This window comes from Miscanthus floridulus, chromosome 4 (genome assembly GCF_019320115.1).
Source record: "Miscanthus floridulus cultivar M001 chromosome 4, ASM1932011v1, whole genome shotgun sequence".
NCBI classification, from domain to species: Eukaryota; Viridiplantae; Streptophyta; class Magnoliopsida; order Poales; family Poaceae; genus Miscanthus; species Miscanthus floridulus.
Window position 1 is genome coordinate 97,379,710 of NC_089583.1, and position 13,674 is coordinate 97,393,383.

Below are 13,674 nucleotides of genomic sequence, written 5' to 3' on the forward strand. Positions count from 1 at the left end.
GATGGCAAAGAAGTGGCAGAGAATGGCCGCCTTGGCGAGGAAGCTGCTTACCTCGACGCCGGCGAAAGAAACCGAAGCGTCCCGCGGAACGTCGTTGACGTCTGTGGCCAGCAAGGGCCACTGCGTCGTGTACTCGGTTGACGGAAGGCGGTTCGAGGTGCCGCTGGCGTACCTCGGCACGGCGGTCCTAGGCGAGCTCCTGCGCATGTCGCAGGAGGAGTTCGGGTTCACGGGCGACGATGGCAAGATCACGCTGCCCTGTGACGCTGCGGTGATGGAGTACGCCATGTGTTTGGTTAGAAGGCCGGGACGCTTCTGAGGATGTCGTGAGGGCGCTCTTGAGCTCCATGGTCAGGCCTTGCCACACTGTCAGTGGCGTGGCGCCATCGATGGAGCTCAAGCAGCAGCTTGCCGTATGTGTATAGTTCAATAGGTCATTTTATTAGCTCAGGAGTCTCCTAGTTTCCTCTTTCCTGATGTATGTACGTTGCAGTTCTGTTTCTGTTCAGCCGAATGTAAAGTTTTTACTTAGAATCAAAGGAAATAGTTAGAAAGATGTTACCAGCTCAATGATCTTAGCAAATCAGTGTGACAAGGACTGTGTCGCTGACGCCACCGGCACTGGCGTGAAAGTTGTTCGTTTCATCTCAATGTCCGAACCCGTCTCGATGCATGGAGAAAGAGAAGGTAGAAAGAACACGCCATGGACTGAAAATTCGATGCCTTGACCTGTGGCCCGAATGATAAATCCGGAGAGGTCGGTGAGCTTCTTGGAAGAAGGAGAGGATTGCGGGCGGTGGGACTCAGCGAATTCGCCGCCGATGGCGCGGGCGAAGAGGCAGACAAGATCTGAACTTAATTTTGAACACGTTTGACAGGGCTTCGCTTCACTAGTGAAGCTATTTTTTTTTCTTTAGCTTCACGAACAGTTTCACCGGTGGAGCTGAAACGGTTTTGATAAATCATTTGGCAAAATGGCTTTCCTGTGAGAGTATGTTTTAAGGGCCCGGAGGAGAAGCCAGGAGAAACCTTTTTTTTTTTTACTCCATCCCACCCCAAATAACTATAAAAATATATTTTTAGGGGCTTCACAAGTAAAGCTATTTTACTCTAAAACAGCTTAAACGACTCTGAAACCGATGAAGGCCTGCCGGGGCCTAAGATGGTGCGGTCCAGTTTCAGCCGAGCCGAGGAGAGCAGTTGGGATTACTTTACTCTAAAACAGCTTAAACGACTCTGAAACCGATGAAGGCCTGCCGGGGCCTAAGATGGTGCGGTCCAGTTTCAGCCGAGCCGAGGAGAGCAGTTGGGATTTCTTTGTAGGCAGTGGCAGTGCCAGAGAAGTTTATGGAGGGTTGTGATGTTATCGCGATCCAACCCAGGGCTTACATTGACCGTATGATCGGAACCGTCCGGCCCAGATCGAGAAATGCGGAGCGGTTTGATCTTTCATGGTGGACCCGCGTATCAGCCTCCGTTAGCCAAACGGTGGGTAATCATCAGCTGCGCCGCCGGCGCGGAAGCGGGCGCCTCCTAGTGCCAGTCTTCCACCGCTGTTGAGCGCGACCCTCCGCTATCTGTCCGGTTACCGGTGGCAGTGGCCTCGGGTGCGGCGTTGCCCTCGCTCGCGCGTGTGCTGGTCCCGGCCAGGATTCCAAATCAACAAGCAGGTAGAAAACCATCCGGATTTGCTTAGATTTTACTTGCTCCCGTGCACAAGTCAGCAGAATGCCTACTCTATTCCATTGGATTTGCGCGTGTATGAACTATTTAAGTAATTCTAGGTTAATGCACTAGAGCCTTCACTGGTTCATAGGAGTTGGCTGGACGGGGCCTGTCTCATTTTTTTATTGGTGAATCACCTCTTACTGCATCTCATTTGGCCGCCTATTTCTTTTCATCTTCCTGCAGCTGCTTGTGGGTCGTTGACCTGTTGTGAGCCATGCTTGTTTCAGTGCCTTCTCTGCTGCATTAGAAGGTAATATTATCCTGCCGTCCCTTGTGAACCCAAGCTCCGTTTCTTAGATAGAAGTAGAACTGCTCAACTCTGACCAGAAACCATGGGCTTTACATTCTGCTAACGAAACTGATAGCAAAACTCTGAATATTGCAGGCTTGCAGCAAGTTGCCAACTGGAAATGAAAGAGGCACGATGGCACATTGTGGTTCAGCTGGAGCATGGAGTGGTAGTAACCTTTCAGGTTTGGATTCAGAAAGTTGTGCTGAAGAATTTTATTGGACCCAAATTAAGCTCTTATGTGCTCAGTGAACAAAGAACTTGCTAAGTCGCTACCTTCCTTGATCATTTGCAGGATCAGAAGGATCTGAATAACACCTCTCTTTGCCCTACTATCTACAGAGATGATTAACTACGACTTATACAGCTGCAGCTAACAGCAAGCTGCCACATACGGTGCCATGTGGTTCGACATTGCCATGGTGCTCAGGAATGCCTTCTCCAGCTCCGCAGAGGCGCCCCTCCGCAGCAAACACAGGGTTTACTCTATGACCATGGCATCACAGGGCAGTGTGATCCTGCCGCCGCCGCCCGTGAAGCCGAACTCCTCCTTGGACATCTGCAGGAGCTCGGTGAAGATTGTCGTCCCGAGGCATGACAACGGCACCTCAAAACATGCCCCGTCAATCGTGTACACGGCGCAGTGGCCCTTACTTGCCACGGAAGTGCAGCACTTGTCGACTTCCTTTGCTGCCGTCCTCCAGGTGAGGCGCTTCCTCCCAAGAACTGCCTTCCTCTGCTACTTCTTGGCCAGCTGAGCGATCCTCTTGGTGCTGATCATGGTTACTTCTTTTTTTCTTGGCTGGGAACTGGAGAAGTGGAGAGCTCAGAGTTGAGATTGTGATGGTGTTCTGAGGCCACTTGACCTGAATATATAGGTCACTGAGTGTGAGTGGGATGGTTCATGGTTGCGCAAGGGACAAGGACATGAGCCCATGAGGACGGTGAGTGCGATGTTGCAAGATGCGTCTGCCAGTACGATTTGGTGCTGAATGCTCGTGGTGTGCTTTCGGTGCTTGGAGCCTTGGACTGCACAGAATCCATGCTGGTGCACCATGCCGAGCGGTGTCGCTGGGAAGTGGCACGAGGACCCCATGTTTGTTGGGGCCAACGTGGAGCTGCATGAGGGCCAGGTTTGTACAGCTGTGCTGTCAGATACATCAGCAGATCAGCTTGTGTTTGAAGTTTCATCAAAACGATGCTTTTGTCAGACGGCAATGGCATGCTTGAAGAATGCAAATAAAACTGGAGCTGGCTAGTTGCCTAGTTGCGATCTTGTAGGCCCATGCAGGGAACTGCAAGAAGCAGCTGCGAAATGGAGTTCACATGATGTGCTATTGATCCAGCAGACCACAAACGTATCTAAGATGGTGTGAAGTTGTCGAGCAAGTTGTTTGGACGGCTGAGCAGTCTTAATCCGGTCATTCAGAAACAATGAGCTGTGGGCACAAAAACTTCCAGATGTCTTACAAATAATAATCAGTATCTCATTGCACAATCACTGAAAAAACTGATACTGACAAATTGAACCAATTTACATGTGGTCCTCATGGCCCATGAGACATAGCAGTATGGCATCACATTGAGATATGTAACGACCCAGACACTACTACAATTCTACAATTGGCTCCGACAAGTGCCAACAGATGATGGCCCCAGAGAAATCTAATCAGAACCACACACTGCTTCCCCTTGCAGCACTGCATGTTCTGGGCTCGTGGCCTTGTCTCTAGTCAACCGGAGGTGATAGCTGCACTTGAACTGCGTGCTCTTCTTCCCCCTCACATATAAATCCACCACCTTCGCACCAACATTTCATCAGTCCATCAGCAACCTAAGCATTACATCTAGCAGCACAATACCCTCTGATACAGAGGTTCTCTGAACATTCAGATTCAGCCAGGAAAAGAAGGAGAAGCAACCATGATCAGTGCCAAGAGGCTCGTTCAGATGGCAAAGAAGTGGCAGAGAATGGCCGCCTTGACAAGGAAGCGGCTTACCTCGATGCCGGCGAAAGAAACTGAAGCATCCTTCGGAACGTCGTCGACGGCAATGGCCAGCAAGGACCACTGTGTCATGTACTCCGCTGACGGAAGGCGGTTCGAGGTGCCGCTGGCGTACCTCGGCACAGCGGTCCTCGGTGAGCTCCTGTGCATGTCGCAGGAGGAGTTTGGGTTCGCGAGCAACGGTGGCAAGATCACGCTGCCCTGTGCTGCCGCCGTGATGGAGTATGCCATGTGTCTGGTTAGAAGAGACGCTTCTGAGGAGGTTGTGAGGGCGCTCTTGAGCTCCATGGTCAGGCCTTGCCACACTGTCAGTGTCTGTGGCGTGGCACCATCGATGGAGCTCAAGCAGCAGCTAGCCGTATGTGTATAGTTCAATAGCTCATTTTATTAGCTCCTGTCTCTGTCTCTTGATGTATGTAGTAATGTACAGTACAGTTCTGTTCAACCGGATGTAAGGTTGTTACTTGTTAGAATCAAATGAAATGGTAAGAAAGATGTTACCAGCTCAATAATCTTAGCAAATCAGTACCGTCCCTTGTGATTTGTGAACCAAAGCTCCTCCTGCGCTGCGATATCCTGAGCAGCCCACTAAAGATAATTGTGCCAAAGTATCCCAGTGGGACCTCAAAAGTCAAAACTCCTCCCAAGGCTGTATGCACGGTGAAGTGGCCCTTGTCTGGAATTCGTGAAGTGGTGCAACTTGTATTGTCGTCTCTTGTGTCTGTCCATTTCCTCGCCAAGTGGGCAAGCCTCCTGGGATGGACTATGGTTGGTTCTTCTTGTTTCTCAGGTATGGTGCTTAGAAATTCTTTGTTTATGACTTTGTGATTGCAGTGATGGTATCTTGCTTGCTCCTGAATATGTAGTTGAAGAAATGTTCCATGGCTGAGAGCCTGAGACTAATTGGCAGGTTACAAGACCGTGAGCTTGGTACATGCATTGATGACTGCAAAGTAGGCATCAAGATTCAGATTTTTTTTGAAACATTGGCAGGAGCTCTGCCATATCATATAAGAAGGGAGCAAACACACATTTTACATTGTTTTGTTACATGAATAACCAACACCGCAAAGGCGCAAACACAGAATAAAGGATGAGCCACTTCATTATGGAACTTCTGGCCGCCAGCATGCACGCTTCAAATTTTATTATTCTGGACCAATTTTTGGTGCAACATCAAGGCAAAAATAGTGGACTAGTGGTTGGGCAGTCAGATATGTACTACTGTAGCACTGCTGGAATTGGCTGAGATGTAATTCTATGGAGGTCTTCCATCACACTGCCCTGTCTCAAGTGGTTTGGAGATCAGATGGTTGAGCTTGTGAAATAATCATTTCTGAACGATTTGGGACCATATATTTTTCTCTGAAAAATCTGAAACACTGCATGAGCATGATTAGATAGCATCAATGCCTCAATATCATTGAGGACAAGGCTGGATGATCCAAGATTCAAGAGTTGAGCAGATGGAGGGTTCACTTCACTGTTTCTGGGTACACACTCTTACAGTCTTATACTGTTGCAGTAGCATGCAAGGTGTTGGGTGACCTGTGCTTTGATTACTGCTAATCATGCAACTCAGTAGTCAGTTCCATATCTGAGTTTGCACCAATGGCTGCACGATTTCTAGCATGGCATGTAACAACCATTTCATGGTATATGGGGGCATTTTCCTATGGGCCTACAGCCATTTTTTTGCTGGAAAGTTCAGAATGTGGCTGTAAATTTCCATGCAAGACTGGATCTGTTGTCTGGGTGTTTACAAGGCATCAGTTGCAGTAAAATAAATCTGCAAAACAGTAGGTTTTGAGCTTATGTTGCCAGAATTTTATTGTCCTGAAATTGTGATGAGTCTTGAGATGCTTTGGGGACATAGCTATAGTATAACTAACCAAGCTGTTCAACCATATTTTTTGATCGAACAAGATGCCTGACGAATGGAGGAGAAGTATATTGGTATCGATCTACAAGAATAAAGGGGATATTCAAAGTTGTACTAATTACCGAGGAATTAAGTTGATGAACCATACTATGAAGCTACAGGAGAGAGTTATCGAGCATCGCTTGAGAGCAATAACGCGGATCTCTATGAACCAATTTGGTTTCATGCTCGGAAGGTCAACCATGAAAGCCATTTTCTTAACAAGACAAGTTATGGAGCGGTATAGGGAGAAGAAGGACCTACACATGGTTTTTATTGATTTGGAGAAGGCTTATGATAAAATACCAAGGAATGTTATGTGGGCCTTGTTCGGCTTACCCCATATTCGGCTTGTTCGGCTTGTTTTTTCAACCGGAATAGTGTTTTTCTCTCACAACAATTCAATCAGAACAGTGTTTTCAGTCAGTTTCAGCCAAGTTTCAGACCAGCGAACGGGGCCGTGGTGTGCTTTGGACAAACATAAGTCCCAACGAAGTACGTCGGGCTCATTAAGGACATGTACAACAATGTCGTGACTAGTGTTCGAACAAGTGATGTAGACACGGATGACTTCCCGATTAGGATAGGACTACATCAAGGGTCAGCTTTGAACCCTTATCTGTTTGCCTTAGTGATGTATGAGGTCACAAGGGACATACAAGGGGACATCCCTTGGTGTATGCTTTTCGCGGACGATGTAGTGCTAGTTGATGAAAGCCGGACAGGAGCGAATCAGAAACTGGAGTTATGGCGGGAGACTTTGGAGTCCAAAGGTTTTAGACTCAGTAGAACTAAAACTGAGTATATGAGATATGACTTCGGCACTACTACTCGGGAGGAGAAAGATATTAGTTTGGAAGGTCAAGTAGTGCCTAGGAAGGATAATTTTCGATATTTAGGATCAATGCTACAGAGAGACGGGGATATTGATGAAGATGTTAGCCATAGAATCAAAGCAGGGTGGATGAAGTGGCGCCAAGTATCTGGTGTTCTATGTGACAAAAGGGTACCACAGAAGCTAAAAGGCAAGTTTTATAGGACGACGATTAGACCTGCTATGTTGTATAGTGCAGAATGTTGACCTACGAAAAGACGACATGTTCAACAGTTAAGTGTCGCGGAAATGCGTATGTTGCGTTGGATTTACGGTCATACAAGAAGGGATCGAGTTCGGAACGATGATATACGTGATAGATTAGGGGTAACACCAATTAAAGAAAAGCTTGTCCAACACCGGTTGAGACTGTTTGGACATGTCCAACGGAGACCTCCAGAGGCACCGGTGCATAGTGGAATCCTAAGCCAGGATAGTAACGTAAAGAGAGGCAGAGGAAGACCGAAGTTGACTTGGGTAGAGACAATAAAAGGAGACTTGAAATGATGGAATATACCCAAAGACTTAGGAAAATAGTTATTCACATGCTTGAACCTTGATTACTTCTGCGGGTTTCAACTCCGGCGTACCCTAACTTGTTTGGGACTTAAAGGCTTTGTTGTTGTTGTTGTTGATGTTGTTGAAATTGTGATCAGTCCTGTATTTGTGCAACATGTGCTCAGAACACTGGTACTAACTTGCAAAGTCGCTACCTTCCTAATCGTTTGCAGGATCAGAAGGATCTGAATAACATCTCTCTTTGTCCTACTATCTACAGTGACGAACTACTACTTATACAGCTGCAACTAACAGCAGGCTGCCACGTACGGGACCACGTGGTTTGCAGAGTGGCACGACATTGCCACGGTGTTTAGGAATGCCTTCTCCAGCTCGGCAGAGGCACCCCTCTTCAGCAAGCACAAGGCATACTCCATGACCATGGCATCACAGGGCAGTGTGATCTTGCCATTGCCGCCCGTGAAGCCGAACTCCTCCTTGGACATCTGCAGGAGCTCCGTGAAGACTGTTGTCCCGAGGCACGCCAAGGGCACCTCAAACCGTGCCCCGTCAACCGTGTACACTGCGCAGTGGCCCTTGCTTGCCACGGAAGTGCAGCACTTGTCGACTTCCTTTGCTGCTGCCGTGAGGCGCTTCCTCCCAAGCACTGCCATCCTCGACCACATCGTGGCCAGCTGAGCGATCCTCTTGGTGCTGATCATGGTTACTTCTTTCTTTCTTGGCTGGAAACTGGAGATGTGGAGAGCTCTGAGTTGAGATTGTGATGGCGTTCTGAGGCTACTTGTCCTGAATATATAGCTCACTCGAACTCGAGTGGGATGGTTGGGCAAGGGACAATGCCATGTGGAATGGTGAGGGCAATGTTGCAAGATGCGTCTGCATGTACGATTTGGATGAGATTCTGATGGGCCGAAGTGTTTAGCTCATGCTGGAGCAGGTCGTGGCGTGCTTTCGGTACATGGATTGGATCATTGGACACCACCCATGTCGAGTGGTGTCGCTCGGAAGCGGCACAAGGACCACATGCTAGTGCCTAGTGGGTGCCAAGTTGCCAACATGAAGTGTGAGGGACACGCTCGTTCAGCTAGCAGTTGTGCCATCAGATACATCAGTATCGGTCCATTTCAGAGCAGTTTTCTTCAGGCTTGAAACAAGTCAACGCACACAACTAGAAGCTGCAATCTTGTAGGCCCTTGTTGTCAACTGTAGGAAGGGACCGGGCAATCAAATGGAGTTCACATGATATGCTACTGATCCACCAGACCACAAATTGAAAAAGCGGTATTGAGTTGTCGAACAACTTGTTTGGGCCGTTGAACAGGCTTAATCTGTGCGCTCAGAAACAATGTGCTGTGGTCTGAAATAACATTTGATATCTATTGCACAATCAGTGGAAGATCTGGAACTGACAAATTGGGCCCAGTTTACATGTGGTCCTCATGACCCATGCGGCATGCCTCTTAGCAAGTATCAAACAGGTCAGTATGGCAGCACATCGTGATATCATAGCACCAAACACAGCTGCAATAGGGTCCAGCAAGTGCCAAACAGATATATATGGCCCTAGAGAAATCTAATCAAAACTCCACATTGCTTCTCCTTGCAACACTGCATGTTCTGAGCTCATGGTCCTGCCTCTTGGCTGTCTGATGGTAGCTGCACTTGATCTGTATTGTCTTCTCTTTGCCCTGACCTATAAATCCATCAGCTTACCACCAAGACTTCATCAGCCCATCAGCAAGCTAAGCACCACACACACCTGGTAGCTGAAGAACCACCATACAAACTGAATTTCTCTGAATATTGAGCCAAAAAAGCAGGAGAAGCAACTATGATCAGTGCTAAGAGGCTTGTTCAGATGGCAAAGAAGTGGCGGAGAATGGCTGCACTGGCAAGGAAGCGGCTCACGGCGACGCCGGGGAAAGAAGCCGATGGTTCATGCGGCACGTCGACGTCGGTGGCCGTGAAGGGCCACTGCGTCGTGTACTCCTTGGACGGGAGGCGGTTCGAGGTCCCATTGGTGTACCTCGGCACAGCGGTGTTCAGCGAGCTCCTGAGCATGTCGCAGGAGGAGTTTGGGTTTGCCGGCGATGATGGCAGGATCACGTTGCCCTGTGACGCCGCGGTGATGGAGTACGTGATGTTTTTGCTTAGGCGAGACGCCTCTGAAGAGGTTGCGAGGGCGTTCTTGAGCTCCATCTCCATGTTCAGACCTTGCCACCACAGCGTCAGTGGCATGGTGCCATCGATGCGCCAATCAGCTATCTGTGTATAGCTATGACTAGCTCATGATGTATATAATATTAGATGAATCATTTAGCCGGATGTAATATTTTGGAATAACAGAAAATCGCACAAAAAGGTTCTTCATTTTATATCCTTTCTGAAGTCTGAACACGCCTCGTTGCATGAATTTGCAAACGATTCTCGTGTCATGAATGACATGGACACATGGTACAGAGTACTAGAAAGAAGAGGAAGCCATGGCCTGGAAGTTTGCGGACGCGCGAGATGCGGTTGAAGGACGCAACGTCGGCGGCGGAACTCAGTAAATTCACCGGCGGCGACTACCTTTGTATTGCCGAAAATGACCTTTGGCACCTCAAAAATTTGGATCGCCCACCGTCCAATCTGACCCTGCGATTGGATTCTTGCGGTTGCGGCCCAGATCGAGAAACGCAAAGCAGTTTTGGGCTTTTGGTCTTGGGCCTTTTCCGGTGGGACCCACGTACCAGCCTGTGTTACCGTTTGGACGCCGCTGTGGGTCATTCTTCACTGCCAGCGGAAGCCTGACGAGCGCCGTTGAGTCCGCCGTGGCCCCCTCGGAGCTTTCCGGTTGCTGTGGCGTCTGTAGGTTGTGATGGCCCCCCACGAGTGCGCCGCTCGGCAGGCAGCTCGTCGGCTCCGGTGAGAACTCCAAACCGGCAAACCGAATAGGTGCCCCAATCGTATATGAGGCAGAAAATACGCCAAATTTGCTCAAATTGGTTCATAGCAGCTGTCAGGACGGTGGCATATCTTATTTTTGATTGGCGGTCTGCTTGTTTTTCTGCATCACACGGTTGTTTCATTGCTGTGGGTTTCAGCGAAGGGGCTGTACTTGACTGCCAGTTTGGAATTTCGACTAGTCGATTTTGCTGTGTGGATATCATTTAAATGATTTAGCTGAGTTTAATTTTCATCATGTTTAATCTACGATAGTAACATACTTATAGGCTTATAGCAGCACCACTTTGTGTTAAAAAAAACATTTCCCTTCACTCTGAATATATGCCACCTTGTTATTTTTTTTTCAAAAACCTGGCAGGAGTTCTGCCTCTCAATTAAAGACGAAAAGAAATTTAAATTCCTCCACATGGGTGACCGTTGTGATCCTGCCCCTAAGTGCCCGAATCTAGGTATGGTTGTGAAGTTCGTGTTGCACCGATCTGTTCTTCCTTCTTACTAACTCAAAGAGATGCGACGCGAGGTTCCTAGGAGCTTCTCCATCTAACCAGCTGTGATGCCAGAATTGTGTTTTCATTCTATCTCCAACCGTGACAATGGTTGAGGCGTTAAACAGTAGACTATCAACCGCTTTGCAAGGCACTTCGGATCCAGCCCATGGCTTGGAGGGGTTGAAAGATCCTTGTTTGGTTTTAGTAATTGAGTGACAACCTTAGGTGGACTAATATGTGTTTGAGTGAAATACACATGTGATTAGTCTACAAGTATATGTGTGTGAGCAACATATGCCATAGAGGTGAAATGGCTTGTACTTGTTGCAGAACTTACACATGTGATGATGAAGGAGCTCATTGCACATGAGTCATGACATTGAGTCATAAGACATAACTTGGCTTGATGAACCAGTTGCAAGTGTAAAGGACAAGTTAAGTGATGACTTGGCGCCGATGGACCAAAGCAACGGTGAAGAGCAAGCGAAGTCAAGATCGATAAACCAATATGATCATATGATGATATGGAGTGGATCATATCATTGTTGATCATGTTGGTGCATGTGTTGCATCGACATTGGAGGAGATGGAATGGAATGCGCAAGACAAATGTATAACCTAGGGCATTTTATTTCACCGGTCATAGGTGTGTAGAGAAGTTTATGACCGGATTTAGGATAGATGGTCGTACTATCAAGAGAAGTAAACTTGTTTGCATATCAGTTATCTAGTACCACTCGAGTAATCTAACTTTGCATCGTTGCTAGGATCGAGTGACATGGTGAAAAGAGTGCTAATCCTTTGAGAAAATATGTGTGAAAAGCTAACACACATGCACAAGGTGTTGTTCACTTGGTGGTGTTAGCACATTTACAAAGGTGAAGAAGTGGAGGCAAAACCGGGCTCGAGGTGCTGCCTGGCTGGCACCACCACCCCCTCTCTAGTGCACCGCCACCCCTTGTGGCGGTGCCCGGCTGGTCGAGGCTGAGAGCAGGCGTTGGAGCTGGCACCACCATGCTATGTCTGGTGGCACTGTCACCCCTAGGGTGGTGCCCACGTGGTCTAGGCCAAGAGGAGCTAGTGCTAGGGCAGGCACCGCTAGTGGCAGTGTGCACCGCCCTTGGGATGGTAGTGCACCACCAGGTTGTGTCCGGTGCCACCGCCGTGGGCACCGCTCCTTTTCAGCCGAGAGGGAGGAAGCAAGGCTGGTCACCACCATGGTCACCGCCATGGTGATGGTGGTGCACCACCCTAAATTTCTAGAGACGTGGTATTTCAGGTGGCTGGCTAGGTGGTAATCGCCACCCCTGTCCGGTGACCAACGGCTAGCCATTGGAATTCGACCGTTGGGAGGGGCACCGCTGTGTCCGGTGCCCTCACAGAAACCAGCAGCTTTGCTCCAATGGCTCTATTTGGCTTAGGGGCTATAATAGAGGTGGAGCTCAGGCTTAGGCTGGTTGCTGAGCATCCTTAAGCCTTGGTGGCTTGTGCAGGTGTGCTTGGATGCTCTCTAACTCACTTGTGCTTGCAAGAGTGCGATATGACTGCGAGTGAGTGTGATTCAAGTGCGTTGCATCGTGAGGTTGCATCGAGTGGCACTAGGTGATTGATTTGCAAGCCGGTGGTGCTTGTTACTATTGGAGGTTGCCACCTCCTAGATGGCTTGGTGGCTTGCGACTCTGTTGAAGCATGTGAAAAGATTGTGCGGTGCTCCGGAGGAGGATTTGTGAGGGGGATTTTGCTCACCCCGTAGGGATCACGAAGAGCAACTCTAGTTGAGCGTGTCATTGAGCTACCCTCACTTTTGGGGTAGGTTCTTGCGGTGCCCGACGTGCGGGCTTGGCGGGTGATGCCTATTAGCCGTCGAACCACTAAGTGAGGGGTCGACACAACGGGTACGTAGCTTGGTGGCAACCAAGTGAACCTCGGGAGAAAATCACCGTGTCAACATTGTCTTCATCATCTTCTCAGTTGTTTGCATTCTGCGCAACACAAGTTTGTATTACTTTCATTTATATTGTGGTTCTGTAGTTGCTCTTGTGACTAGTTTAGCTTTAGTAGCTTGCTAGTTACCTTCTTGCTTGTGTAGCATAGAAGTAGCTCCCTTACGTGGCTAATTTTATTTTAGTAATCTTATTAGTCACATTGCTTAGTTTGTGTAGCTAAGTAATTTGTGCTCTTTAATTTGGCATTAGTTGCATTATTATTGAGCATTGCTAGTGAGCTTAGGTGCTTTGTGCTTTTGCTTACTAATTGTATAGGAGCTCCCTCGTGCTTGAAGTACTAGTGACATAGGTTTGTGTGACCTTGCTTCTAGAATTGGTTAGGTGAATTCTAGCTAGCTCGGCACCTTAGTTACTTGTTTAGGATCTTTTTAAGGTGCTTGATAACTTAGATAGAGGGATATGGTATTGGCTAGACCGATAATTTTAATTTCGCATTTATTACGATTAGCCGACGCGATTGTTTATAGAAAGAACTATTCACCCCCCTCTAGTCTACCATCTCGACCCTACATGTGGTATCGGAGCTTGGTCTTTCATTTGTGGTCTTCACTAACCCGAGAGGATGGTGTCTAGTGGGATAGTTGATTGTGAGACACACATTTTTTATGGCACAAACTTTGCACTTTGAAAAAAATCACATGCTTAATCATTTTTGTGCAAAGAGACCTAAGTTTTGTTGGGTTGTCACTAGTGGTCTGACTTATGTCTTGGACTATAGAAATCTCACAAAAAATCAAAGAGTTCTCTATGAACTTGATACACATGCTTGTTGTTATCTAATGGATGCTTTGAGCTTTGATTTGATAAAAAGGATAAACTATGCGGGAACCGTTCGTGAGATATGGGAATCAATCAAGCACACCTTTGGTGATTCCTTTATGTGGGATGATGGCA

General features: G+C 47.9%; 4 protein-coding genes across 4 annotated transcripts; 3 read left to right on the plus strand and 1 right to left on the minus strand.

Moving 5' to 3' along the window:
• The first annotated feature begins 205 nt into the window (after window positions 1-205).
• LOC136548868 (uncharacterized) lies at window positions 206-3,915 on the plus strand. Its single transcript, XM_066540241.1, has 5 exons — window positions 206-295; window positions 1,538-1,670; window positions 1,912-1,978; window positions 2,114-2,201; window positions 2,313-3,915. Exons 1-5 carry the CDS (start codon window positions 206-208, stop codon window positions 2,367-2,369), a joined length of 435 nt encoding a protein of 144 aa, XP_066396338.1. The 3' UTR covers window positions 2,370-3,915.
• LOC136548869 (auxin-responsive protein SAUR36-like) lies at window positions 3,073-4,393 on the plus strand. Its single transcript, XM_066540242.1, has 2 exons — window positions 3,073-3,150; window positions 3,911-4,393. Exons 1-2 carry the CDS (start codon window positions 3,073-3,075, stop codon window positions 4,391-4,393), a joined length of 561 nt encoding a protein of 186 aa, XP_066396339.1.
• A 3,231-nt stretch (window positions 4,394-7,624) lies between these two features.
• Window positions 7,625-8,038, minus strand: LOC136548870 (auxin-responsive protein SAUR36-like). Its single transcript, XM_066540243.1, has one exon. The coding sequence runs from the start codon at window positions 8,036-8,038 to the stop codon at window positions 7,625-7,627; it is 414 nt and encodes a 137-aa protein (XP_066396340.1).
• Window positions 8,039-9,080: 1,042 nt separating this feature from the next.
• Window positions 9,081-9,684, plus strand: LOC136552242 (auxin-responsive protein SAUR36-like). The gene has a single exon (XM_066543770.1). The coding sequence runs from the start codon at window positions 9,169-9,171 to the stop codon at window positions 9,610-9,612; it is 444 nt and encodes a 147-aa protein (XP_066399867.1). The 5' UTR covers window positions 9,081-9,168; the 3' UTR covers window positions 9,613-9,684.
• The last annotated feature ends 3,990 nt before the right edge of the window (window positions 9,685-13,674 follow it).

What these genes read in the sequence shown, in the direction of transcription:
- LOC136548869 (XM_066540242.1), top strand. Translation starts at nt 3,073, where the DNA reads ATGCCGAGCGGTGTCGCTGGGAAGTGGCACGAGGACCCCATGTTTGTT. An exon ending in TGGAGCTGCATGAGGGCCAG is followed by an intron (nt 3,151 to 3,910) that starts GTTTGTACAGCT and finishes CTGAACATTCAG; the next exon opens with ATTCAGCCAGGAAAAGAAGG.
- LOC136552242 (XM_066543770.1), top strand. Translation starts at nt 9,169, where the DNA reads ATGATCAGTGCTAAGAGGCTTGTTCAGATGGCAAAGAAGTGGCGGAGA.
- LOC136548870 (XM_066540243.1), bottom strand. Translation starts at nt 8,038, where the DNA reads ATGATCAGCACCAAGAGGATCGCTCAGCTGGCCACGATGTGGTCGAGG.
- LOC136548868 (XM_066540241.1), top strand. Translation starts at nt 206, where the DNA reads ATGTCGCAGGAGGAGTTCGGGTTCACGGGCGACGATGGCAAGATCACG. An exon ending in CTTCTCTGCTGCATTAGAAG is followed by an intron (nt 1,979 to 2,113) that starts GTAATATTATCC and finishes TGAATATTGCAG; the next exon opens with GCTTGCAGCAAGTTGCCAAC. An exon ending in GAGTGGTAGTAACCTTTCAG is followed by an intron (nt 2,202 to 2,312) that starts GTTTGGATTCAG and finishes GATCATTTGCAG; the next exon opens with GATCAGAAGGATCTGAATAA.